Source organism: Panthera tigris, chromosome E3, assembly GCF_018350195.1.
Source record: "Panthera tigris isolate Pti1 chromosome E3, P.tigris_Pti1_mat1.1, whole genome shotgun sequence".
Taxonomy (NCBI): Eukaryota; Metazoa; Chordata; class Mammalia; order Carnivora; family Felidae; genus Panthera; species Panthera tigris.
Window position 1 is genome coordinate 5,017,713 of NC_056675.1, and position 26,579 is coordinate 5,044,291.

The 26,579-nt window shown below is 45.5% G+C and overlaps 1 protein-coding gene across 2 annotated transcripts in view; it reads left to right on the plus strand.

Moving 5' to 3' along the window:
• Positions 1 to 14,583, plus strand: part of FAM220A (family with sequence similarity 220 member A) — a 58,236-nt gene extending 43,653 nt beyond the window's left edge. Inside the window, exons 2-4 of one of the 2 annotated variants that reach the window (XR_006212556.1) lie at positions 13,280 to 13,323; positions 13,517 to 13,607; positions 14,478 to 14,566. Coding sequence is in view for 1 of the 2 variants with exons in the window: in XM_042971945.1 (XP_042827879.1) it covers positions 13,280 to 13,323; positions 14,478 to 14,496 (63 nt within the window). In the remaining variant the exon portion in view is untranslated. Of the gene's footprint in view, positions 1 to 13,279; positions 13,324 to 13,516; positions 13,608 to 14,477 lie in introns of both variants that reach the window. The other variant, XM_042971945.1, reaches the window with a different exon arrangement.
• Positions 14,584 to 26,579: the final 11,996 nt, after the last annotated feature.

Here is a 26,579-nt window from a genome sequence, read left to right on the forward strand (position 1 = left end):
TTTAAAATATTTATTTATTTTTTGAGAGAGAGAAAGAGACAGAACATGAACAGGGGAGGGGCAGAGAGAGACGGAGACACAGAATCGAAAGCAGGCTCCAAGCTCCGAGCCATTAGCACAGAGCCTGACGCGGGGCTCAAACCCACGGACCTTGCGAGATTATGACCTGAGCCGAAGTCGGACGCTCTGTCGACGGAGCCACCTGGGCGCCCCGAGATTGACTTTTTTCATTTGGCATAATTTCCTGGAGATTTATCTGAGTTGTTGCATTGTATTAATAGTTGATTCTTTTTATTGATGTATAGGGTTCCATGGTATAGATGAACCAAAGATCGATTAACCATACACCTGTTCAAAGACATTGTGTGGTTTCCAGTTTGAGCTATTACAAATAGAGCTGCTATGAACACCCATGCACAGGTTTTTAAATTAAAAAAATTTTTTTTTCTTTTTTTTAGAGAGAGAGTGCACGAGTTGGGGAAACGGGCAGAGGGAGAGAGACAGAGAATCTTAAACAAACTCCACACTCAGCTCGGAGCCCAATATGGGGCTTGATTCCACGACGCTGGGATCATGACCTGAGCCAAAATCAAGAGTCAGACGCTCAACTGACTGAACCCCCCAGGTGCCCCAGCCATGTACGGGTTTTTATAGGGACACAGATTTCCATTTCTCGGGCATAAATGCCTAGAAGTGCAATTGTTGGGTCACATGGTAAGTGCGTATTTAGTTTTTTAAGAAACTACCAGACTGCTTTTCCAGAATGGCTGTGCCATTTTACATTCCTACCAGCAACGCGTGAGTGATCCAGTTTTTCCGCATCATTGACAGTATGTGGTATTGTCACTATTTTTAATTTTAGCCTATGACATATTTCTCATTATGGTTTTCATTTACATTTCCTTATTGGTTAATGATAGTAAAACACCTTTTCATGTGCTCATTTGCCATCTGTATATCCTTTTGGGTGAAATATCTGTGCATGGCTTTTATCCATTTTTAAATTAGATACTTTTTGATTTGTTTTTATTGTGTTGATTGTTCTTTTACTGTTGAATTTGGAGAGATATTTATGCATTCTAGATATTCCATTAAAAATATCGTGGGGGTGTCTGAGTGGCTCAGGTTAAGCGTCCGACTCGGCTCAGGTTATGATCTCGCGATTCTTGAGTTCAAACCCCAGGTTGGGCTCTGTGCTGACAGCTCAGAGCCTGGAGCCTGCTTCGGATTCTGTGTCTCCCTCTCTCTCTGCCCCTCCCCCAGCTCTCTCTCTGTCTCTCTCTCACTCTCAAAAATAAATAAACATTAAAAATTAAAAAAAAAATCCAGGGATGCCTGGGTGGCTCAGTTGGTTAAGTCCCACTTTGGCTCATGTCGTGATCTTGCAGTTTGTGAGTTCAAGCCCCAGGTCGGGCTCTGTGCTGACAGCTCAGAGCCTGGAGCCTGCTTCGGATTCTGTGTCTCCCTGTCTCTCTGCCCCCCCTCACTTACACTCTGTATCCCTCTGTCAAAAATAAAATAAACATTAAAAAAATTTTTTTTTAAATCTTTATCGTTTTTTCTGATTAGAGAGGTAATACATGTTCATTATTTCAAAATTCTGGCACCTCAGACGTACAGAATACAGAATATGAAAGTTCTCTGTCACCCGAGCATAGATCTAACTGTATTAACTGATCATCAGAGCGTTTTTTCTCATGCATACCCTATAAACATACTCGCATAAATATTTTCTATTTTAACCAAATGGGAGGACATGCGAACTGCTTAAAACTTGCTTATGCTTCATTTCACGATAGAGGGTGGACACCTTTGCACATCAATTGGTTGAGACCTACTTCACGCTTTCAAGCATCTGCGGAATCGTCTGGTTTTACGCGCAAGGCTCCAGAACTGCCATGAAAGTGTGCCCTTGAGAGGCAGGAAAGTTCCCATTGTATTTTATGTTTCATTTATGTTTGGCATTTATCATCCTGAAGCATATGGGCTTTCAGAATCTAGAAACCAAGGCAGCTGCAATTTTAATGGAGCTCATGCTTCTGACTGAGAAATTAGCAATGTGGACCAAAGGCCCAGTAAGTCTTTACGTATAAAGTTTTCTTAGCCTCTCCCCCAGATTTTTCCTTAGGAGCCTCCTACCCTGGTGTAAATTAAGCTGCAGGGGAAAAAAAGACAGGTCCAGGTGTCTCGCTACAACCAGCCCTGGGAAGAGAGCTTTTGGGACCTTTGCTTTGCTGTTTTGTGGAAATGCATCTGATGTTTTGCGCAAAAGTTCCTGCCTCTCCTTGCGACCAAATTAAAAGTCAAAGTCTCTATGGGGCGCCTGGGTGGCTCAGTCGGTTGAGCCTCTGACTTCAGCTGAGGTCATGATCTCACAGCTTGTGAGTTTGAACCCTGCGTTGGGCTCTGTGCTGACAGCTCAGAGCCTGGAGCCTGCTTCGGATTTTGTGTCTCCCTCTCTCGCTCTACCCCTCCCCTGCTCACGCTCTCTCTCTCTCTCTCTCTCTCTTTCTCTCTCTCTCTCAGGAATAAATAAAACATTAACAAAAATTTTTTTTTAAATTTAAAAATAATAAAAGTCAAAGTCTCAACAGTGTCTCCCATACCCTTAGTTCAATTGTGCCCTGTTCTTTGCGGACCTCCTTTCCTGCCCCCAGCTCACTGACTGCAGTCCCACTGGCCTCCAGACCCTTCTGGCAGCAGAACTGTAGGCAGGAACTGTTGCCCTGGGCTCCTTCTCAGAGCTCCTCTCCCACACCCCAGCCCAGCCCACCACCCATTCCTTCCTCTTTGCTCCTAGTCACCCTCTTAAAAAAAAATTAGGTACTTTATTTATTTATAGCATATTTATCAAGGTAAGTCATACAGTGATATGATTTCCAGTTTACACAGGTTTCTTTTCTTTTTTTTTAAACGTTTATTTATTTTTGAGACAGAGAGAGACAGAGCATGAATGGGGGAGGGTCAGAGAGAGAGGGAGACACAGAATCCGAAACAGGCTCCAGGCTCCGAGCTGTTAGCACAGAGCCTGACGAGGGGCTCGAACTCACGGACTGTGAGGTCATGACCTGAGCTGAAGTCAGACACTTTACTGATTAAGCCACCCAGGCGCCCCATCTTTTCTTTTCTTTTTTTTTTAATGTTTATTTATTTATTTTGGAAGGCAGGGGAGGAGTAGAGAGAGAGGAGAGAGAGGGTGACAAGCAGGCTCCGTGCTGTCAGCACTGAGCCCCATCCCACGAACCATGAGATCATGACCTGAGCCGAAACCAAGAGTCGGACACTAAACCAACTAAGCCCCCACACGTTTCTAATAGAAAAATTTGGAGAAGTGTTTCAGCAGTGTGAGACATAGGTCCTGAATATCCAGAATACTCATCTTCCTATGTTCTGGGTAACAGAAGGATCCACACTTAAAAACTTAAAATAACTTAATAAAAAAAAAATCACCTGCAAATATTTTTCTTTGCACAGATGTTGTCCCTTCCCCCAGTTGAAACACAAGCTGTTGAAAAATCCTCTTATCAATGGAGAATGAGAGAAGTATGAACAGGGGCCCTGGCTGCTCTCATTAAATAGTCATCTTGCCCACAAGATTCCTTTTTCCATCGCCCTTGTTTTTGTTTTTGCTTTTTCTAAACTGTGGTAAAATATTCCTCACATAAAATTTGCCATTTAAAAAATTTTTTAATGTTTATTTTTGAGAGAGAGAGAGAGAGAGAGAGAGAGAGGGAGAAACAGAGTGTGAGCAGGGAGGGGCAGAGAGAGGGGGAGACACAGAATCCGAAGCAGGCTCCAGGCTCTGAGCTGTCAGCACAGAGAGTGATGTGGGGCTCGAACTCATGAACTGTGAGATCATGACCTGAGCCGAAGTCAGATGCTTAATCGACTGAGCCACCCAGCACCCCCCCCTCCATTTTAGCCATTAAAAAACGTTTATTATTAACATTTATTTATTTTGAGAGAGAGAGAGAGAGAGCACAAGCAGGCGAAGGGCAGAGAGAGAGAGAGAGAGAGGGAGACACAGAATCCGAAGCAGGCTCCAGGCTCTGAGCTGTCAGCACAGAGCCCGATGCGGGGCTCGAACCCACAAACCGTGAGATCATGACCTGAGCTGAAGTAGGATGCTTAACCGACTGAGCCACCCAGGTGCCCCCATTTTAGCCATTTTTAAGTGCACGGTTCAGTAATGTTATGCATATCTACATAGTCGTGCAACCATCCCCACCATCCATCTCCAGAACTTTTCGTCCTGTGAACAACACTGAGACTCCGTCCCCATTAAACGCTCACTCCCCACCCCACTCTTCCAGCTCCCGTCCCCCACCACCTACTTACTGGCTCTGCGAGTTTGGCGACTTCAGGGACCTTGTAGAAGTGGAATCGCACAGTATTTGTCTTTCTATGACTGGCTAATTTCTCTCAGCACAGTGTCCTCAAGGTTCATCCGTGTTTGTAGCAGGTGCCGGAATTTCCTTAGCTTTTAAGGATGAGTGATATTCTGTTGTGTGGACGGACCACCTTTTGTTTACTCATTGCCTTGTGATGGCCATGGGTGTTACTTCTGCTTTTTGGCTCTTGTGAATAATGCCTTACTGTCTTTCCACATCGTGTAAGATTGTGTTCCATGAAGGCAGGGATGGTTGTCTGTTTTGCTCATTGGTGTAGTTCATAGGCTTAAGACAGAGCCTGGTGCATAGTAAGTGCTCAATAAATATTCACTGAATGAATGAATGGGGTCCTCTTTGCCTGTTGCTGTTGTCAGAGGCAAAGCCACTGGGGACCTGTGTTCAACAGGGTCTCCAGCCTTCATGCTGTAGGGGATCTGGGCTAAGTTTGGCCAGCACTCCCGGGTGCCTGCCCTCTGCTGGCATTGGGCCACGCCTGTTCACACAAAGTCATTTATTCATTGATTGAATAAATATTGCCTCTGTTCCTACTATGTGCTAGGCCCTGGGCTAGACACCGGTCACAGTGGTGAGCAAAATTAGGCCCAGTCTCTGCTTTTCTGGGCTCTACTCTGGGACACACAGAAACATCAGACGATCACGCACACTTCTCACTAAGGAGATCCACGGACAGGCGTTTCTCCTCCACTGTCTGGCACCAGAAAGAAGTGGCCCATTTATGTTTCACTGTTGTGTTTTTAAAGTTGTTTGTATGTTCTAGATACAAGTCCTTTGTTGGCTGGGTGATTTGCACATGATTTCTGTGTCTGTGATTTGTCTTTTCAGCCTGTCATTAAGGTCTTTTGCAGAGCAAATATATTTTTTTTTTTTTAATTTTTTTTTCAACGTTTATTGATTTTTGGGACAGAGAGAGACAGAGCATGAACGGGGGAGGGACAGAGAGAGAGGGAGACACAGAATCGGAAACAGGCTCCAGGCTCTGAGCCATCAGCCCAGAGCCTGACGCGGGGCTCGAACTCACGGACCGTGAGATCGTGACCTGGCTGAAGTCGGACGCTTAACCGACTGCGCCACCCAGGCGCCCCGCAAATATTTTTAACTAGGTCCAATTTATCAATTCTTCCTCTTATGGATATGTGACGATAGGGGTTTTTCAGTAGTAAAATGCACATAATATAAAATTTACCATTGGGGCGCCTGGGTGGCTCAGTCGGTTAAGCGTCCAACTCTTGATTCTCGCTCAGGTTGTGAGTTCAAGCCCCATGTCAGGCTCTGTGCTGACAGCTCAGAGCCTCAAGCCTGCTTCGGATTCTGTGTCTCCCTCTCTTTCTCTACCCGTCCCCCTGCTTGCCCTCTGTCTCTCTATCTCTCTCTCAAAAATAGACAAACATTAAAAATTTTTTTAAAAAATTTACCATTCGTGGCATTTCGTACATTCCCAGTGCTGTGCGCCCATCACTATGCCTAGTTCCAGAACATTTTTATCACCCGGAAAGGAATCCCTGTACCCATTGCCTCCTCCCCCCGGACCCTGCTTTTTATCTCCATGGATTTGCCAACTCTGGACATGTCAAAGATAAGTGGAATCATACACTATGTGGCCTTTTGTGTCTGGCTTCTTTCGCCTAGCATGAGGTTTTCAGATGACAGACGTTTTGGTCAGCCTCGTGGCTCTGCAGTGAAGGTCTGCATTCCTGTTGGGTCGTCAGGCAACAGGCTCGTGTTGTCTGTCCCTCAGAGTTCAGACTGCTTCCTCCTCCCCCCACCCCTCCCCGCACACCCTCTTCCAAGCCGCCAGCTCCCATTCTGGCTCTCAGGGCACGTCTGGTCCAGACATGTGGCTCCGTCCTGGCAGCTCCCCAGGGTTCCGACACTAACTTCACCTCAGGCCTCCCGCCACCAGCAAAGCCTGCTTCTCCCCTGTCCCCTCCTTATCCTCCAATGCGCTGCCCTCCGTGTCTCCTTTCTCTAATCACCCCCCAGCAATCACTTACAAGCAGAGAATGGTGGAGAAAAATGGGTTTCAGAGACCCCCCGGGTTGGGTCTTTTATTCACCGGCCCATGGCACCTGGGCGAGAACCTCAACCTCGCCAAGGCCTGGTTTCCTCCTCTGTGCGGTGGAGATGATAACACCTATCCCAAGGTCATCGTGAGGAGGAAATGAGGGAGGGGGAGGTGCTTAGCCCAATGCCAGGCACTGGGCACAGAGGGAAATGGCTGATGATTGTGGCAGATTGTATTTGGCAAAGATGGCCACAAGGATATCTCCTGTCCCACATGCTCTTCTAGACCTTTGTCAGCCCATCAAGAGATGGAGTGTAAGGGCACCTGGGTGGCTTAGTCGTTTGAGTGTCAGACGCGGTTCATGAGTTCAAGCCCCGCGTTAGGCTCGCTGCTGTCAGCACAGAGCCCGCTTCGGGTCCTCCGTCCCCCTCTCTCTGCTCCTCCCCCACTCACATTCTCTCAACGATAAATAGACATTAAAACAAAAAAAGAGAGACATGGACTGTAAACCCATCCCCTTGACCTTGGATGTGGGCCAGGAGGACACTCCATGACTTCCAAGGCTGGGTCATAAAAGGCTAGGCAGCCCTTGCCTCGTTTGCTGGAACACCAGCGCTTGGAGCCCTGTGTGGTCATGCCAGACCTTACATGAGGCCGACACGCTGTGGGGAAGCCCAGACCACACGGGGAGGCTGCATGCAGGTGCTCTGGATCACTGTCCGGCTGTGGCCCCAGCGTCAGTTCCAGTATGTGAGCAAAGGTACCTCCACGTGATCCTAGCCCCAACCATCAAGCTCCCTGGTCCTTCCCGGTCTTTGACCCCAGACCTCCTGGCACAGGGACGAGCGATCCTTGCTGTGCCCCGTGTTAATTCTTCACCCCCAGGATCCACCCCCGTAATCAAATGGTTTGGGGCTGGTGTTACACAGCCGTAGTAACTGGAACGATGGTGATGATGTCTTGCCAGTTCCGTTTCTTTGGTCTGTCCGAATCTGGCCGCTTCTCCCTGTGTATCTCCACCTCTACTGTCTTAGCTTGGGCTCGTATCTTCTACCTGCATCAGATTCCAAACGTGTATTTCTACCTCCTCTCTCTACCCTCCAAACCTTCCTTCCCCCACACTAATCTGTCTCAAACACAACCACGGCCCAATCACCTCCCCCAGTCCTTCCCCAAGTCATGGCTCCCAGTCATGTATGATGAAAGTCTCCAGAGATTAATCACAACATTCAGAGACCCATAATTTAGGGAAACGCAAGTCTCTAAGAAGGAGGTATTTTACCTTACTTTATTCCAGCCTGCTCCAACCCTGCCTGGAAAAAAAAAAAAAAAAAAAAAAGATAAAGAACGTGATAATGCTCAGAGCATTTGATATTTTTGGAAACAGAAAGTAGGTTTTTTTTTTTTTTTGTTTTTTTTTTTAACTTAGGAAACATGTAAGGACTCTGAGTCTACCCAACCATGAAAAATTACCTCAAAACCCTTTCAGGCCCTGAGAATTCCAGGTATAAAGGTAAAAAATGATAGATTCTTGAGCTAGTAATTTAGTTGCCTATAGGAAAATTGAATATAATTTAGTCCTACATGCTTTTCAATCATGCAACTGTTCTTGGGTGGGTCGACACCCCAGGACAATGCCTTGGCCTGGGATGCTGGGTGAGTAAAGCCCGGGGGAGCAGACCTAGAAATTCAGGGTCCTTATTGATCAACTTCTCCCCCATGGGACTTGCCAACCAAGCCTTTCTTCAAAATTCACCCTTTAATTGTCGGCAACGGGGTGCTTGCTGTTTGGTAAATACATCTTTTTTTTTTCTTTCTTTTTTTTTTTTTTTTTGTAGTGATCTCTGCACCCAGCGTGGGGCTCAAACTCATGACCCCGAGATCAGGGGTTACATGTTCTTTCGACTGAATCAGCCAGGCATCCCGGTTTTATTTTTTATTTTACTTATTTATTTAATGTTTATTTATTTTTGAGAGAGAGACAGAGGTGAGTGGGAGACGGGCAGAAAGAGAGGGAGACACAGAATCTGAAGCAGGCTCCAGGCTCTGAGCTGTCAGCACTGAGCCCGACGTGGGGCTCGAACCCACAAACTGTGAGATCGTGACCTGAGCTGAAGTCGGATGCTAAACCAGCTGAGCCACCCAGGTGCCCCACTTACTTATTTATTTAAAGTAGGTGCCACACACCCAACCTGGGGCTCGAACTCACAACCCTGAGATCAAGAGTTGCACGCTCTACCGCCTGAGCCAGCCAAGTGTCCCTTGGTGAATCTGTTTTAAAGGCTGTTGCTTTTGGACTGTTTTAATGGATCCTTGGGAAGATGAGCCTCCACCAGTTACTCCCTTGGTTGTAGCTGTTTTGAGACCTTCAGATCGGGAGGACCTTGTTCTTTGTTCCTTACACAGTATGTGGCCAGGATTACTTTGGAAAACGTAGTACCGTTTCACAGGAAGCTGCAGTGAAAAGGCCTTTTCAAAGTGGGAAAATGGAAATAACGTTTAAAAATGTCTTTTGTCTTTGAACCATGAGGTTTTGCTTTGAGTATGGCTCTTTGCCACTGTCGTTTTTTTCTCTTGCTGAAAGCCTAAAATTCTTACGTTGAAAGGCACTTCCTTCTGTTGTTTTATCACCTTCCTGGTTTTGTCTAATCTCACTCAGATTACAGTCGTATTTCTTGGTCTTTTTAATGTGCGTATTCAAATTTCAAACACAGGGTCTTTGTTCTGTAGTCTTGACTTTTCATGCACTCTGAGACATATTTTGGGACACTTACAAAGAAGAATGTTTTGCTTTAAATACTCGCGTGTTTTGAAACCTACTTTGTCATGTTCAACTTCCAAAGTTTTCATGAGTTCTGGTGAGGTATTCTATTTAGAGAGTATTTTGTTTTAATTAAGCCCATCTTAAGAGACATTCGGTTTTTGCCAAGAATGTGCTTTCTCCCTTAAAAAAATCAGTTATATTTATAACATTCATAAACTAAGTTATTAACAAAGGCAAAATTTTAGCTGCACTGTGCCCGTGTCTTCTCAGTTCATGGGAATTAAAGAGAACAGGAATGAGCTGAGCCAAAACATAATGACAAGTCAAGACACTATGAACACACATGGACTTTATTTTCAATAATTTTTTAGTAAATGCTGGGTTTTAAAAATTGTTTTATGGAACGATTCCTCATCTCTGAAAAGAATACAGAGGGTTGGCTGCTATCTTCAGCACTGGGTATGTTTTATTCGTTAATGTGCTCCTGCTCTAACTATGGAGGAAAAAGCTATAGGGGAGACTTCAATTCTGTCTTAATTCAATTAGGCTGCATTTAAAAATTAACGTTTATTTTTTCCTAGATATTATAACATATGCCCATATAATAGAAAATATAGAAAATACAGAAAAATAGAGACAGGAAAATTAAAGTTATCTACAGACCTCTTACCAAAGGGCAACCAATATGAGTATTTTGTTGTGTTTTGTTGGTAATATTTTATATACGACTTTTTTCTTCTTACATGGTTAGGATTGTATCATATGTTTTGTTTTTTTTTTAAGTTTATTTATTCATTTTGAGATAGGAGAGAGAGAACCAGCAGGGAAGGGGCAGAGAGAGAGGGGAACAGAGGATCCAAAGCAGGCTCTGTGCTGGCAACAGAGAGCCCGATGCGGGGCTTGAACTCACGAACTGTGAGATCTCACAGTTGAACACTCAACTGACTGAGCCACCCAGGTGCCCCTAAACATTTTTTTTTAATTTTTTTTTTAACGTTTATTTATTTTTGAGATAGAGAGAGAGACAGAGCATGAATGGGGGAGGAGCAGAGAGAGAGGGAGACACAGAATCGGAAGCAGGCTCCAGGCTCTGAGCCATCAGCCCAGAGCCCGACGCGGGGCTCGAACTCACGGACCTCGAGATCGCAAGATCGTGACCTGAGCTGAAGTCGGATGCTCAACCGACTGAGCCACCCAGGCGCCCCGCCCCTAAACATTTTTAAGTGTACAGTTTAGTGGCATTAAATATATTCACATTGTTGTGAATATCACCACCATCCATCTCCAGAACTTCCTCATCTTCCCAAACTGAAACCCTGTCCCCAATGAATAACCACTCCCTGGTCCCTGGCAACCACCCTTCTACTTTCTGTCTCTATGAATTTGTTTTCCTGCTTTTCATTATTTTGGGAAGTGTAATTGATGTATAACATTATAGCAGTTTCAAGTATACATTGTGAAGTGATTGTCACAAATCTGGTTAATATCCCTCACCCTACGTAGTTACAAAATTATTTTTTCTGGTGGCAAGAACTTCTAAGACTCACTCTCTTAGTAACTTTGAAAGTTATGTATTTATTTTGAGAGAGAGAGAATCCCAAGCAGACTCCACACCGTCAGCACAGCCAGATGTGGGGTTCGATCTCATGAACCATGAGATCGTGACCCGGGCTGAAACCAGAAGTCGGACGCTTAGCTGACTGAGCCACCCAGGCACCCCTCTCTTAGTAAGTTTTAAATATGCAATACAGTAAGTATATTATCTATAGTTTCCATGCCATACTTTATATCCCTATGACTTCCTTCATTCTTAGCTGAAAGTCTGTACCTTTTGACCCCTGCCTCCCTTTGCCACTCCCCCATGTCACCTCTACCAACCACCAGTCCTCTCTCTGTGTCTGTGAGCTCATTTTGTTTTGTTTTGTTTTTGGATTCCACATGTGAGATCATACTGTATTTGTCTTTGTCTGACTTATTTCACTTAGCATAATGTCCTCAAGCTCCATCCATTTTGTGGCAAGTGGAAAGAGTTCATTCTTTTTTTATGGCTGAGTAATAGTACTCCATTGTGTGTGTGTATGTGTTTTACATATATTATTTTCTTTATCCATTTATTCATTGAACAGGGGGGTGCAGATATCTTTCCAAATTAGTGTTTTGGTGGGGTTCCTGGGCAACTCAGTGGATTGAGCATCCAACTCTTGATTTTGGCTCAGGTCATGATCCTAGGGTCATGGGATCGAGCCCCACATCAGGCTCTGTGCTGACTGTGGAGCCTGCTTGAAATTCTCTCTCTCTCTCTTTCTCTCTCTCTCTCTCTCTCCCCCTCCCTTCCTCCCTCCCTCCCTCTCTCACTCTCTCTAAAATAAAATAAAAAAATTAGTGTTTTTGTTTTCTTTGGATAAGTTACTCAGAAGCAGGATTGTTGGATCATATGGTGATTCTATTTTTAATATTTTGAGGAAACTATGTACTGCTTTCCATAGCGGCTGTACCAATTGTTGGTGGCTGTTCCCACCAACAGTGCATGAGGGTTTCCTCTTCTCCACGTCCTCGCCAACATTTGTTATGGCTTTTTAAAAAAAATTTTGTTTTAAAGATTAAAAAATTTGTTTTGAAATTTGTTTACTATTTATTTATTTTTGAGAGAGAGACAGAATGTGAGTGGGAGAGGGTCAGAGAGAGAGAGAGAGAGAGAGAGAGAGAGAGAGGGAGATGCAGAATCTGAAGCAGGCTCCAGGCTCTGAGCTATTAGCACAGAGCCCCATGCAGGGCTTGAACTCACGAACAGTGAGATCAGACCTGAGCCAAAGTCGGATGCTTAACCGACTGAGCCACCCAGGCACCCCCCAAAAAATTTTTTTTTAAGTTTATTTATTTTTGAGAGAGAGAGAGAGAAAGCACAAGGGAGGGGCAGAGAGAGATGGAGAGAGAGAGAATCCCAAGCAGGCTCTGCACCATCAACACTGAGTCCAACATGGCCCTTGAACTCACGAACCTTGAGTTGATGACCTGAGCCTAAATCAAGAGTCGGACGCTTAACCGACTGAGCCACCCAGGTGCCCTTGCTTGCTTTCTTTCTTTCTTTCTTTCTTTCTTTCTTTCTTTCTTTCTTTCTTTCTTTCTTTCTTTCATATATCTCAAAATGTAAAGGTCTAGTTCCCAAACAGTTTTATGCCCCCAGAAGGAAACCCTGTACCCATTAGTGGTCACTCCCTATCCCTCTGGCCCTTCGGCATCTGTAAACCACCAATTTCTGCCTATGTGTGTGGATTTCATACAAATGGAATCCTACAACATGTGACCTTTTGTGTCTGGCTTCTTTCAGTGTCATATCTTCAAGGCTTATCCATGTGGCATACATCAGTACTCTATTCCTCTGTAAGGCTGAGAAATGTTCCATTATATATATTATCATATATCAATACATATAATATATAATAACATTATATATTAAATATATTAACATATATATTATATACGTACCACAGTTTGTGTATTCATTAATCCATTGGTAGGCGTTTGGGCGGTTTCCATCTTTTTGCAGTTATGACTAACGCTGTTACGAACATGTGTATACAAGCATTTGTTTCAATACCTGTTTTCAATTATTTTGAGCACACCATATACCTAGGCACAGAACTGCTGGATCATATGGTAATTCGATTTACCTTTTAAAAAAAAAATTATTTGAGAGAGAACGTGCACAGGAAGAGCAGAGAGAGAGAGAGAGAGAGAGAGAGAGAGAGAGAGAGAATCCCAAGCAGGTCTGCACTGTCAGTTCAAGGAGCCTGATGTGGGGTTTGAACCCACAAACCCATGAGATCATGACCTGAGCCAAAATCAAGAGTTGGGTGCCTAACCGCCTGAGCCACCCAGGCACCCCTCTGTGTTTAGCTTTTTGGGGAACCGTCAAACTGTCTTCCATGATGGTTGCATCCTTTTACATTCCCACCAGCAGGACATGAGGGTACCATTTCCCCCACATCTTTACACGGAGACCATATCTTAAAGTTGGGGGGCAGGGGCCGTCTGATCTTTGGTCACGGTGGTTTGTCCATGATTGGTTTTGATAACCTCTAGCACTGTTTCCCTCCACAGTTCACAGAATGGAATGTTGGCCGAAGAGCAGCCATTGTGATCTGGTAAGGACCTTCAATTCTGTTAACTTGGAAATTCACACAAGAGCTGGAAGGGGCTTTGGGAGAAATATAGTTCAGACGTATCTTCTCTGGTCTCTGCTTGAATGCTGCCTATGATGGGTGCTCACAGCACCAGGGGGTGGACAATCCCACTGTTGGACAATTGTCTCCTTTTCCTGAAAATCCATTTCTTTAGAGGTGGAGGTTCAGAGAAGGCTCCCTGGAGGAGGGGACGTCAGAACTGCGCTTTGGGGGTGTTGAGTTGACCAGGGAAGGAAATGCAGGAGGTGTGTCCCTGGCAGAAGAAAAGCGAAAGCAATGTTTTCCAAACTGATTGTGTATACCACAGTGGTAGCCTCACCAGGGGCCTTGTTGGACAGGTCTTTTTTTTTTTTTTTTTTTTTTTTTTTTTTAAGCTTATTTATTTACTTTTGAGAGAGAAAGAGCACAAACAGGGGAGGGGCAGAGAGAGAAAGGGAGACACAGAATCTGAAGCAGGCTCCGGGCTCTGAGCTGTCGGCACGGAGCCCACCCTCAGGAACTGTGACATCATGACCCGAGCCAGAGTCTGACACTCAACCGACTGAGCCACCCAGTTGGGTGGTCCTTTGATGAATCACCCTGAGAGAGTTTCAGTTGCCCTACACAGCCCTTCCCTGCTTCAACACCTCTCCACCTGTTTCTGTCTCTTGTCTTTTAGATTGGAATGTGCCAAAGTATTTATTTCAAACAGGCTTTTTAAAACAAAAATATTTTGTTTGAGTTTATTTATTTATTTTGAGAGAGAACATGAGCAGAGGAAGGGCAGAGAGAGAGAGAGAGAGAGAGAGAGAGAGAGAATCCCAAGTATGCTCTGTGCTGTCAGTGCAGAGCCTGACATGTGGCTCCATCCCACAAACCGTGAGGTCATGACCTGAACTGAAATCAAGAGTCGGCTGCTTAACTGACTGAGCCACCCAGGTGCCCCGACATCTGTCCATCTCTTAAACATCTGGTGGCGTTCCTTGGCTCGCCAGTCTGAGCCCCTTCATTATTCTTTGTCTTGGGTTTTCTAGGAGACACTTTGTTTTTAATCCTGCGGGACAGGCAAATGCAACATCTATAATTAGATGTGTCTATTATTAAATTCCACATCTTACTGACGAATTCTTGCTGAGGTGCCTGGAGTACCAGTGAGGAAGTACAATGCCCCAATATTCACAGAAGCTCCAAGCTGCCAGGCGGGGTGGAAACGAGCAAATCTTTCAGTGACTGAGCTACAACATGAGTCCTCACCAAGGAGCTTCTCATTGTGTCCCAGTAAGCCACTTCTTGCTTCCAAGGAAGAGTACCTGGGACTTAAATTGATGAATAAGTCAGCTTGTGGTTGTCGTGGGTGGCTGGGGACAAGGGTGATATGTAAATAAAATGGGTAAAATTTAAATTGCGTTTTAGTGAATAGCATTGTAATTTCTTCCCCTATGAAATTCAGTTAGTAGCAAAACAGGACTCTCTCTTTTTTTAATGTTTATTTATTTCGTTTTACTTTTTTTAATTGAAAAAGTTTTTTAACGTGGATTCATTTTTGAGAGACAGAGAGAGACAGAGCACGAGCAGGGGAGGGGCAGAGAGAGAGGGAGACACAGGCTCCAGCTGTCGGCACAGCGCACGTCGCGGGGCTTGAACCCACGAACCGGGAGATGATGCCCTGAGCCGAAGTCAGAGGCTTAACCAACTCTGCCACCCAGGAGCCCCAAAATGTTTGTTTAGTTTTGAGAGAGAGACAGATCGCACGTGAGGGAGAGGCAGAGAGAGGGAGGCAGAGGATCTGCGGCAGGCTTTGTGAGGACAGCAGCAAGTCCCACGTGAGACTCGAACTCACAAACCATGAGATCATGACCTGAGCCCCGTGAGATCATGACCGGAGCCCCGTGAGATCATGACCTGAGCCAAAGTTGGATGCTCAACCGACTGAGCCACCCAGGCGTGCCTCAAAACAGGACTCTTTGAAAGCTGGGTCCTTTTTTCCTTCCTATTTATTTTTTCCTCCATCTTTATCTTGTGGGGTGCGAATGACCCAAGGGCTGGGTATTTGTTGTCCAAGTAAGAACCAACTATGAAAACATCAGAAGATGTGCTCATAGGAGAGGAGTGGCCAGAAGGTAAATAGAACGCGCCATCTTTGGGAAAGCCAGAGTTTGATTTGATTTCATCACCAAGGCTCCTCTGCCCCACAACGCTTCCCTGGCCCTAGGATTGCCCACCAGTAGGCAAGTTCATGCTGTTTCGTCTTCAGAACCAACAAGCAACCGTCAGCATCTGGCGGATGGCTCAGCTGGCAGTTCCCCTTGGCTTCTCCTTGTGGGAGATTCAAGGAAGGGCCGGGCATCGGAAGGACTTTCGGGGAAATCATCTTTCCTCTGTCTTCCTTCCCCTTCCATATTCTGCTTATTAATAATTCACTTTTCCTTTTAATTCTCAGTACTCTGGCTGTTCTTTTGGGCCAGGCCGATGCACACTTCACTTTCTTCTATTTCCTTTTATTCCAATCACAAAATCCCTCCAGGCTGAAGCTCCCTTCTCAGAAACCTAGCAATTAGAAGAGGAAGCCGGTCTCTTACTAACACTTTGTTTGGAGCTCCGTCATAAATAATTAACCTGACGTTACACTCAGAAAACAAATGGATGGGGTTCAGTTGGCGATGTTGTGTGGGAGCTTTCTCTCCTGGGGTTTTACCCCACTCACAAAATCCAGGAAGCGGATACAGGCCTTTCCATTAGCAGGGATGAGCTGTCCGATTTCCAACACTTAGGGAGGAAACCACATCGAGCCATTTTTCTCAGGCACTTAAACTTGAGATTTGTTCATGAATCCGGTGTCTGAGACTCAGGACAGCATTTTCTCCCACCAGCATCTCACGGCCCCAAAGGCTGCAGCCGCCCCCACACTCGTTCGATTTGACCTCCGGTCAACTCAGTTTCATTCCCGGGGATGACAGTGGAGGGTGCAGGGTGGATTCAGAAGGGGCCATGGTCATCTCCACTCAGATTCAGTCCTTGGCTAAAATGGTCAGGGTGAAGAGGTGGCTGGGATGGGTTCTTCCTTTCCTTTTCTTTCTTTCTTTCTTTCTTTCTTTCTTTCTTTCTTTCTTTCTTTCTTTCTTTCTTTCTCTTTCTTTCATGGATCCTTCCTGCCTTCCTTTCCTCCCTCCTTTCCTTCTTCTTCCCTTCCTTCCTTCCTTCCTTCCTTCCTTCCTTCCTTCCTTCCTTCCCTCCTTCCCTCCCTCTTTCTTCCCTTCCTTCCTTCCCTCCCTCCCTCCTTCTTCCCTTCCTTCCTACCTTCCCTCCCTCCCTCCTTCTTCCCTTCCTTCCTTCCCTCCCTCCTTCTTCCCTTCCTTCCTTCCTTCCCTCCCTCCTTTTTCCCTTCCTTCCTTCCTTCCCTCCCTCCCTCCTTTTTCCCTTCCTTCCTTCCTTCCCTCCCTCCCTCCTTCTTCCCTTCCTTCCTTCCCTCCCTCCCTCCTTTTTCCCTTCTTTCCTTCCTTCCCTCCCTCCCTCCTTCTTCCCTTCCTTCCTACCTTTCTTCCCTCCCTCCCTCCTTCTTCCCTTCCTTCCTTCCTTTGCTTCCTTCCTTCCTTCCCTCCATCTTTCTTCCCTTCCTTCCTTCCCTCCCTCCCTCCTTCTTCCCTTCCTTCCTACCTTCCTTCCTTCCCTCCCTCCCTCCTTCTTCCCTTCCTTCCTTCCCTCCCTCCTTCTTCCCTTCCTTCCTTCCTTCCCTCCCTCCCTCCTTTTTCCCTTCCTTCCTTCCTTCCCTCCCTCCCTCCCCTCCCTCCTTCTTCCCTTCCTTCCTTCCTTCCCTCCCTCCCTCCCTCCCTCCCTCCTTCTTCCCTTCCTTCCTACCTTTCTTCTCTCCCTCCCTCCCTTCCTTTGCTTCCTTCCTTCCTTCCTTCCTTCCTTCCTTCCTTCCTTCCTTCCCTCCTTCCCTTCCTTCTTTCCTTCCTTCCCTCCCTCCCTCCTTTTTCCCTTCCTTCCTTCCTTCCCTCCCTCCCTCCTTCTTCCCTTCCTTCCTTCCCTTCCTCCCTCCTTCTTCCCTTCCTTCCTTCCTTTGCTTCCTTCCTTCCTTCCTTCCCTCCCTCCTTTTTCCCTTCCTTCCTTCCTTCCCTCCCTCCCTCCTTCTTCCCTTCCTTCCTTCCCTCCCTCCCTCCTTCTTCCTTTCCTTTCTTCCTTCCTTCCTTCCTCTCCTTCATGGATCCTTCCTTCCTCCCTCCCTCCCTTTCTTTCAACGGATGTGAAATTCACATAACATAAAATTAACCACTTCATTACAAAAGGGCAAATACTATGTGCTTCTTCTTATATGAGGTGCCTAGAGTCATCAGATTCACAAAAGACAGAAAGTAGGATGGTGGGAGCCAGGGGTGGGGGGTGGGGGAAGGGATGGAGAGTGAGTGTTCGATGGGGACAGAGTTTCCATTTGGGAAGATGAAAGGGATCTGAAGATGGAGCATAATGATGGCTGTACAGCAGTGAGAATGTTGAAGATAGTCATTATCATGTTATGTATATTTTACACACACATATACATACATATATATACATATATATATATATAAATAATTTTTAATTGACCATTTTAAAGTGTATAGTGGCATTTAGTCAATTTGCAATGTTGTACAACCATCACTTCTAACTAGTTCCATAACATTTTCATCATGGGAACCTCATACCCACTAAGCAATCAAGCCCCGTTCCCCTACACCCCTCTCCGTAATGCTCAAAACCACCAATGTGCTTCCTGTCTCTATGAATTTACTCTTCTAGATAGTTCATCTAATTGGAATCATGCAATATTGGGTCCTTTGTGTCTGGCTTCTTTCACAGAGTATAATGTTTAAGGGGGGTGGTTATTAACATCTTACAGGTGTCAGCGCTTTAGTCCTTTTTACGCCTGAGTAATATTCCATGGTAGGAATCTGCCACAATTTGTTTATCCACTCATCCACTGATGGCCACTGGAGATGCTTCCGCCTCTGGTTATTGTCATGCTGCTGTGAACGTGTGTGTTCAGGGATTTGTCTGGACACCTCTGTTGGGAAAGTTCAGCTGCTTTTTGCTCTTGGTATCTTTCTCTTGTCAAGAAGGCTCACAGCTGGGTCAACCAAGAAATTAAAGACAAAATCAGAAAATACATAGAGGCAGGGGCGCCTGGGTGGCTCAGTCGGTTAAGCATCCGACTTTGGCTCAGGTCATGATCTCATGGTTTGTGGGTTCGAGTCCCATCTCAGGCTCTGTGCTGACAGCTTGGAGCCTGGAGCCTGCTTCAGATTCTGTGTCTTCATCTCTCTTTGCCCCTCTCCCACTCATGCTCTGTCTCCCTGTCTCTCAAAAATAGATAAATGTTAAAAAAGTTTTTTAAAGAAAATACATAGAGTCAAATGAAAATCAAAAGACAATGGTCCAAAATCTTTGGGATGCAGCAAAAGCTGTTCTAAGAGAGAAAATTAGAGCAATGCAGGCTTACCTCAAGAAGCAAGAAAAGTCTCAAATAAACAACCTAACCTTATATCAAAAGGAGTTAGAAAAAGAAGAACAAACAAAGCCCAAAGCCAGTAGAAGAAAGGAACCAATAAAGATTACAGGAGAAATAAATGAAATAGATTAAAAAAAAATAGAACAGATCGATGAAATCCGGGACTGGTTCTTTGAAGGTCTTGCAACTGCCTGTCCTTACCTGTGGCCAGGCTGGTCCTGCTCCTTCCATGGCCTCTTGCAGCCTGTGGGACAGGCAGCACCTCTTGGAGAACCTGCCAGGTGACATGTCTCAGAGGGTCACAGCATTCAGAGGCCACCCAGCAATTAGGAAGCTGCCTCATCATGCTCCCTGGGGAGGGTGTTCCAGGACGTAGGCGGGCAGTTCTGTCTGTCATTGGTTTTCTAGAAGTGCCACAACGAGAAGTCATAGTCTCTGAGGGACAGGTGCACTGAGAATCCATTTCACTGAGTCACTTTTTGGTAAGCCTGACCTCCAAGTCTCTGGATATCCTGTCTTGCCTCAACTTTAGTGTGAACAGGATGTGTAGGCATGGGAGATGCTGAGATGGGAGAGAGGGCAGGGCATCCGAAACTCTGTCCCATTGTGACTCACCTAACAACCTGCCCACACCACAGGGGTCTCAGGGAACTGTTCCCTGCTGCCTGGACACATCTGATGAGAGCGTGCTTTCAGCAGAGAAGGAGGCATGATGCGCTTTTAGGCTGGGACAGTATTAAAAACAATCAGCCATGGGGCGCCTGGGTGGCTCAGTTGGTTGAGGGTCCGACTTTGGCTCAGGTCACGATCTCACGGTTCATGAGTTTGAGCCCCGCATCAGGCCCTGTGCTGACAGCTCGGAGCCTGGAGCCTGCTTCGGATTCTGTGTCTCCCTCTGTCTGTGCCTCCCCCACTCGCACTCTGTCTCTCAAAAATAAATAAACATTAAAATATTTTTAAACAATCAGCCATGGAGTTCCTTTGTTGGACATTTCCCAAACCTTTTTAATTTACTCAGGTGAAATTCCCATCACCTAAAATTAATCATTTTAAGGTGAACAATCCGGTGGCATTTCGCACATTCCCAATGTTGTGGCCCCACCGTCTGTCTCTAGCTCCAGAGCGAATGCATTCCCCCCAAAAGGAATTCTGTACCCATTTAAGCAGCCACTCCCCACCCAGACCCTTGGACCAGCGTCAACTGGAAAATTCAATCCTTAGTGTGCAGTCAGGTGCCTCAGTCAACACTGGTGCCACGTGGTAGGGGTGAAGAAAGATGTGACAGAAGGTGGAAAAAGAAGAGGTAGGGGAGACAGGTGAGGACATCGGGTCGTGTGTGGGGAACAGGCTGGGGACTCCCTGCGTGTGTGCGCTTCCAGGAGTAACTGGAATACGTTCCCTTTTCTTTTGTATTCCTGAGGCTGGATGGTGTCTTGAAAGGACGGGGGCAGCAGGGGTGGGGCCCCTTCCAGCTCCTCCATTCTCTCCTCGTGTGCTCTCTGGCAAGTTAATCTGTGTCTCTGAGACTCAGCTCTCTTGTCTCTAAGGAGGGCTAACAGTATCCACGTGGTCAGGCGGCCGGGAGGGCTCCAGGGCAGGTACGAGGGCACTTGGCACTGAGGTTGCACACAGCAGGTGCTTCAAAGTAGTCTCCATCCTATTGTTGTGCTTCTTCAATGATGAAGATGGTAATGGTGGGGCTGCTTGGGAGATGGTTGGTGCTGCCAGAGAGAAAAGGATGCAGAAAGGTAAAGCGGAGGAATTTGCCCCCATCGGGGAGAAGCCAAGGGAATTTGAAAGCCTTTTAAGAAATGAGGACGCCCTTGCCCTGACTCACCTGCTCCGGCAGGGTGTCTCCCTGTGAAGGTCTGGGAGGCCTCGTTTCTCGTTTCTTCTCTCCTTTGAACTTGGAAGCAGTGGAGGAGGGTTCGAAAGGCCGTGACTAAGCTCTCCGCCAGCTTCCCCGCAGCTTTCTGCTGAGCAAGCCGGCGCCGAAGAGAGAGCGCCCCGGGCAGTGCATTCTGCAGCGGGACAAGAATGTGATTTTTGTGCGCTGCCTTTCCAGCCCCTCTTTCACACACAGAAAAATGCTGCGTGCATAAGGGCGTGTCCTTCTTTCCTTGGGGGAGAAGACAATTCTTCAATTCCCAAACAGAATCTGGAATTCATTCTCCTTGGGAGGAAGCCACGGGCACTGCCCGAGGATGGGGGGGTGGGGGGGGGGGAGGAGACAGCCCTTCTCCAGGCATCGAGACAATACTCCACCTCCTCAAGACCACAGAAAAGAGAATCAGAGGGTACGAGTTTCCTGGGGCTGCAAATTGCCTTGAACTGGGTGGTTTCAAAACAACAGAAATTTATTCTCTTGCAGTTCTGGAACCAGAAGTCTGAGACCAAGGTGTCAGCGGGCCAAACGGTGCCTCTCTCCTAGCTTTTGGTGGCTCTCAGAGGTCTTTCCTTTCCCTAGCTGGTGGCTGCCTCATCCCAATCTCTGCCTCTGTGGCCCATGGTCATCTTCCCTGTGTGTGTGTGTGTGTGTGTGTGTGTGTGTGTGTGTGTGTGTGTCCTCTCTGTCTTATAAGGACGCCAGTCCCTGGATTTAGGGCCCACCTACTCCAGTATGACCTCATCTTAACGAATTACACCTGCAAAGACTCTACTTCCAAATTTGGTCACATTCTGAGATTCTAGATGGACGTGAATTTGGGGGTGGGGGTGGGGCACTATTCATCTCAGCACACAAACCAAAACTCCAAATGGCAGCAGGGATCCAAAATCCCAAACACACAAACCTGATACATCGAAACACAGATTCTAAGTCAGACCGACTATGTTCCCCTCCCTTTCTTTTAAGCACCACTGCCTTGTGTAGGGATTTTTAAGTTGAAAACTTCCATAGTTCCCTTGTGCCCCTTCCCAGGCAACACTACCCTGCCCTCAGGTAACCATTGTGCAGTTGGGGTCCTCCGGGGAGCATTGTAAGGTGCAGGGGTTCATTGGTGGCAATGTAGCGAGGGACTGTCCGTGCTCTCCTTGCTAGTTGATAGAAACACAGTTGATTTTTTTTAAATTTACATCCAAATTAGTTAACATCTAGTGCAACAATGATTTCAGGGGTAGATTCCTTAGTGCCCCTTACCCATTTAGCCCATCCCCCCTCCCACAACCCCTCCAGTAACCCTCTGTTGTTCACCATATTTATGAGTCTCTTCTTGTTTGTCTCCTCCCTGGTTTTGTATTATTTTTGTTTCCCTTCCCTTATGTTCATCTGTTCTTTGTCTTAAAGTCCTCATATGAGTGAAGTCATATGATATTTGTCTTTGACTAATTTTGCTTAGCATAACACCCTCTGGTTCCATCCACGTAGTTGTAAATGGCAAGATTTCATTCTTTTTGATTGCCGAGTAATACTCCATTGTATATATAGACATCTTCTTTATCCATTCCTCAGTCAGTGCACATTTGGGCTCTTTCCATACTTTGGCTATTGTCGATAGTGCTGCCATAAACATCAGGGTGTATATGCCTTCGAAACAGCACACCTGTATCCCGTGGATAAATGCCTAGTAGTGCAATTGCTGGGTCGTAGGGTACTTCTATTTTTAGTTTTTTGAGGAACCTCTATACTGTTTTCCAGATTGGCTGCACCAGCTTGCATTCCCACCAACAACGCAAAAGAGATTCTCTTTCTCCACATCTTCGCCAACATCTGTTGTTGCCTGAGTTGTTCATGTTACCCATTCTGACAGGTATGAGGTGGTATCTCATTGTGGTTTTGATTTGTATTTCCCTGATGATGAGTGATGTGGAGCATTTTTTCATGTGTTGGTTGGCCATCTGGGTGTCTTCTCTGGAGAAGTGTCTATTCATGTTGTTTGCCCATTTCTTCACTGGGTTATTTTTTTGGGTGTTGAGTTTGAGAAATTCTTTATAGATTTTGGATACTAACCCTTTATCTGATATGTCATTTGCTAATATCTTCTCCCCTTCTTTTGGTTGCCTTTTAGTTTTGCTGATATAAACACAGTTGATTTTTATGTCAATTCTGCAACTTTGCTGGATTTACTTATAAGTTGTTGGAGATTTTTGGAATTTTCTATGTAGACGATCCTGTCATCTGTAAACAGAAACACTTTAGTTTTGTTCCTTTTTTCATCTGTAGGCCTTTTATTTCTTTTCTTGCTTTATTGTGTGGGCTAGAATTTCCAGTGCTATGTTGAGTGGCAGCAGTGAGAATTAAATCCTGGCTTTGTTCCCGGTCTTAGGGGAAAAGCATCAGTCTTTCAAAATTAAGTGTGCTGGGAGCTATAGGTTTTTGTAGATTAAAAAAAAATCACGTTGAAGAAGTCCCTGTTTATGCCTAGTGCCTGAGTATTTCAAATCATGAGTGGGTATTTAATTTTATCAAATGCTTTTTCTGCATCCATCGAAGCGATCATGTGATTTTTCTTCTTAGCCTGTAGATTACATTGATTGATTTGTGACTGTTTGAACTAGCCTTGCATCCCGGGAATAGACACCACTCGATCCTGGTGTACAGTTTGTTTTATTTTTATTTTTAAAGTTTATTTATTTATTTTGAGAGAGAGAGAGAAAGAGGGAGAGAGTGTGTTTGACCGGGGGGTATGGGCAGAGAGAGAAGGAGAGAGAATCCTGAGCAGGCTCTGCATTGTCAGCACAGAGCCCAATGCAGAGCTCAAGCCCACAAACTGTGAGATCATGACCTGAGCCGAAACTAAGAGTCAGACACTTAACCCATGAGCCACCCAGGCGCCCCTTTATTTTCATTTTTATTACAGTTCTTTTTATATATTACCGAATTATATTTTCAGTGTTTTGGTAAGAATTTTCATATCTATGTTTGGGAAGGATAGTGTCTGTAATTGTCCCTTTTTTATACTGTCTCTGTCTAGTTTTGGGAACAGGGTGATACTGGCATTATACATTAAATTGGGAAGTGTTCTTCTTGTCTTTTCTGGAAGAAAAGGACTGATGCTCATCCTTTATTTATTTCTTATTTTTTAAATATTCTATTTTTAAGTAATCTCTACACCCAACATAGACTGTAGAACTCACAACCCCGAGATCAAGAGTTGCCTGCTCTACTGACTGAGCCAGCCAGGCGCCCCTGATAGTTATCCTTTAAACATTTGGTAGACTTCTCCATTGATACTATCTGGGCCTGGGGATTTCTTTTTTTAGGAGTTTTAAAATTATATATTCAGTTTCCTTAATTGTTATAGCCTCTTTATAATTTTATTTTAGTGGGGCGCCTGAGTGGTTAAGTTGGGTAAGCCTCTGACTTCAGCTCAGGTCACAATCTCCCTGTTCGTGGGTTCGAGCCTCACATCGTGCTCTGTGCTGAAGCTTAGAGCCTGGAGTTTGCTTCGGATTCTGTGTCTCCCTCTCTCTCTGCCTCTCCCCTGTTCATGCCCTGTGTCTCTCTCTCCCTCCGTAATAAATAAACATTAAAAAAATTTTTTTAAATGCTTTTCTAGTTTTATTTTATTTTGGAGAGAGAGAATGAACATGAGTAGGGGAGAGGGGAGGAGGGAGGGAAGGAGAGAGGGAGGGAGGGAGAGAGAGAGAGAGAGAGAGAGAGAGAGAGGGAGAGAGAATCTCAAGCAGTCTCCATGCTCAGCACTGAACCTATCTTGGGGCCCAGTCTCACCACCCGGATCATGAACTGAGCTGAAATCAACAGCCCGATGCTCAACCAACTGAGCCACCCAGGCGCCCCTGTGATAGGCTTTTTAAATTATCCATTTCATTTTGGATGAGTGGTGACATATTTCACTTTTTGAGGAATGGACCCATTTCACCTAAGTTTTCAAATATAAGAGTGGGTAATGTCCATAGTGTGCCTTTATTAACCCATTAATTACCCCTTCTTTGGTCAGTCTTGCTAGAAAGGTGTCAATTTTATGTATCTTTTCAAAGAACCAGCTTTAAACATAATTAATTAATTAATTTTATTGGGTTAGAAATGTAGACCATAACGTGTTGTTTTCTCTCACTGCTTTCAAGCTTTCTTCCATTTTCTTTACATTCAAAGTTCTCCTATGATGTGTCTTGGCATTGACTTTGGCCCAGGTCATGATCTCGAGGTTCGTGAGTTTGAGCCCTGCACTGGGGTCCCTGCTGTCAGGGCAGAGCCTCCTTTGGATCCTCTGTCCTCCTCTCTCTCTGTCTGTCCCCCGCTCATTCTCTCTCTCTCTCTCTCTCTCTCTCTCTCTCAAAAGTAAATAAAGCATTAAAAATTATTATTTTTTAATTTTTTTCTTATTTGTTTTTAATTTTTAACTTTTTTAACATTAAAAAAATATTTTGGGGGTGGGGGATGGGCAGAGAGAGAAAGAGAGGAGCCAGAAGTGGGCTCCGTGCTGACAGCGGAGAGCCTGACGTGGGGCTCAGACTCACGAACTGTGAGATTATGACCTGAGCCCAAGTAAGATGCTTAACCAACTGAGCCACCCAGGTGCCCATAAAAAAACACTTTTTTTAGATTCATCCTGTTTGAGATTTGCTCAGCTTCTTGACTCTGTAGGTTCACTTCATTCGCCAAACTTGGGAAGTTTTCAGCCATTATTTTTGAAATACTTTTCTTTCTTTTTTTTTTTTTTTTTAACATTTATTTATTTTTGAGAGACAGAGAGAGACAGCACAAGCAGGGGAGGAGCAGAGAGAGAGGGAGACACAGAATCCAAAGCAGGGTCCAGGCTCTGAGCTACCAGCACAGAGCCTGATGCAGGGCTCGAACTCACAGACCGCGAGATCATGACCTGAGCCGAAGTCGGCCACACAACCAACTGAGCCACCCAGGCACCCCTATTTTTTTCTTTTTTCTTTTAATCTCGAATACTTTTCCTACTGTGCCCTCTTTCTCCTCTTTCTCCAGAGCTCTGATGACACGAATGTCAGTTCAGATCCTTGAGGCTCTGTTCATTTTTTTATAGCCCAATTTCTCTCTGTTGTTCAGACTGGATAATTTCTGTTGCTCTGTCTTCAAGTTCACTGATTGTTAGCTCTGTCACTTCCATTCTATTGCCGCCCCATCCATTGATTCAAAAACTTTGGTTTTTTTTTTTCCATTCTACAATTTCCATTTGGTTCTTCTTTGTACCTTCTCTTCCTTTGTATGTTTTGTTCTCTTTTTGCATCTGTTTCAAGCGTGTTCATAATTGCTCATTGAATATTTTTCTACTGACTGCTTCAAAAATCTTACTCAAGTGACTCTAACGTCTCTGTCATCTTGGGATTGGTGTCATATATATACCAATTGTCTTTTTTCATCCCATTTGGTGTGATGAGGGATTTCCAATTGTATCCTGGACTTTTCGGTATTTTATGCAGCCTTAGATAAATATTCTGTTTATGCCTTCTTCCTCTGACGCCTCCAGCAAAGGAAGCGTGGGATTCCTCCCCTTTACTAGCGGGTGGGGGCGGGAATCCAGGCCCCCCCCTTGGTGTCTGTGGACATCCTGGGTTGAGGGAAAGAATACCTGGTTACGGAGGAGTGGAGATGGAGTTTCTGGCTCCCCCAGGCCTCTGCTGACACCACTCTGGCTGGGAAGGTCTGGGCACCTCATGACCGCTCCCCACATGGCCTCCACTGATACTCAGGGACCAGATGGCCTTGTCACTGCCGCTGGTCAAAGTCCTGACTCTCTCCGAGGCTTTCTCCGACATCACCCCAGTGGGGGGGAACGGGGCCCTCATTACTGCCTGGCTGGGATGAAGTCCAGGTTTCCTG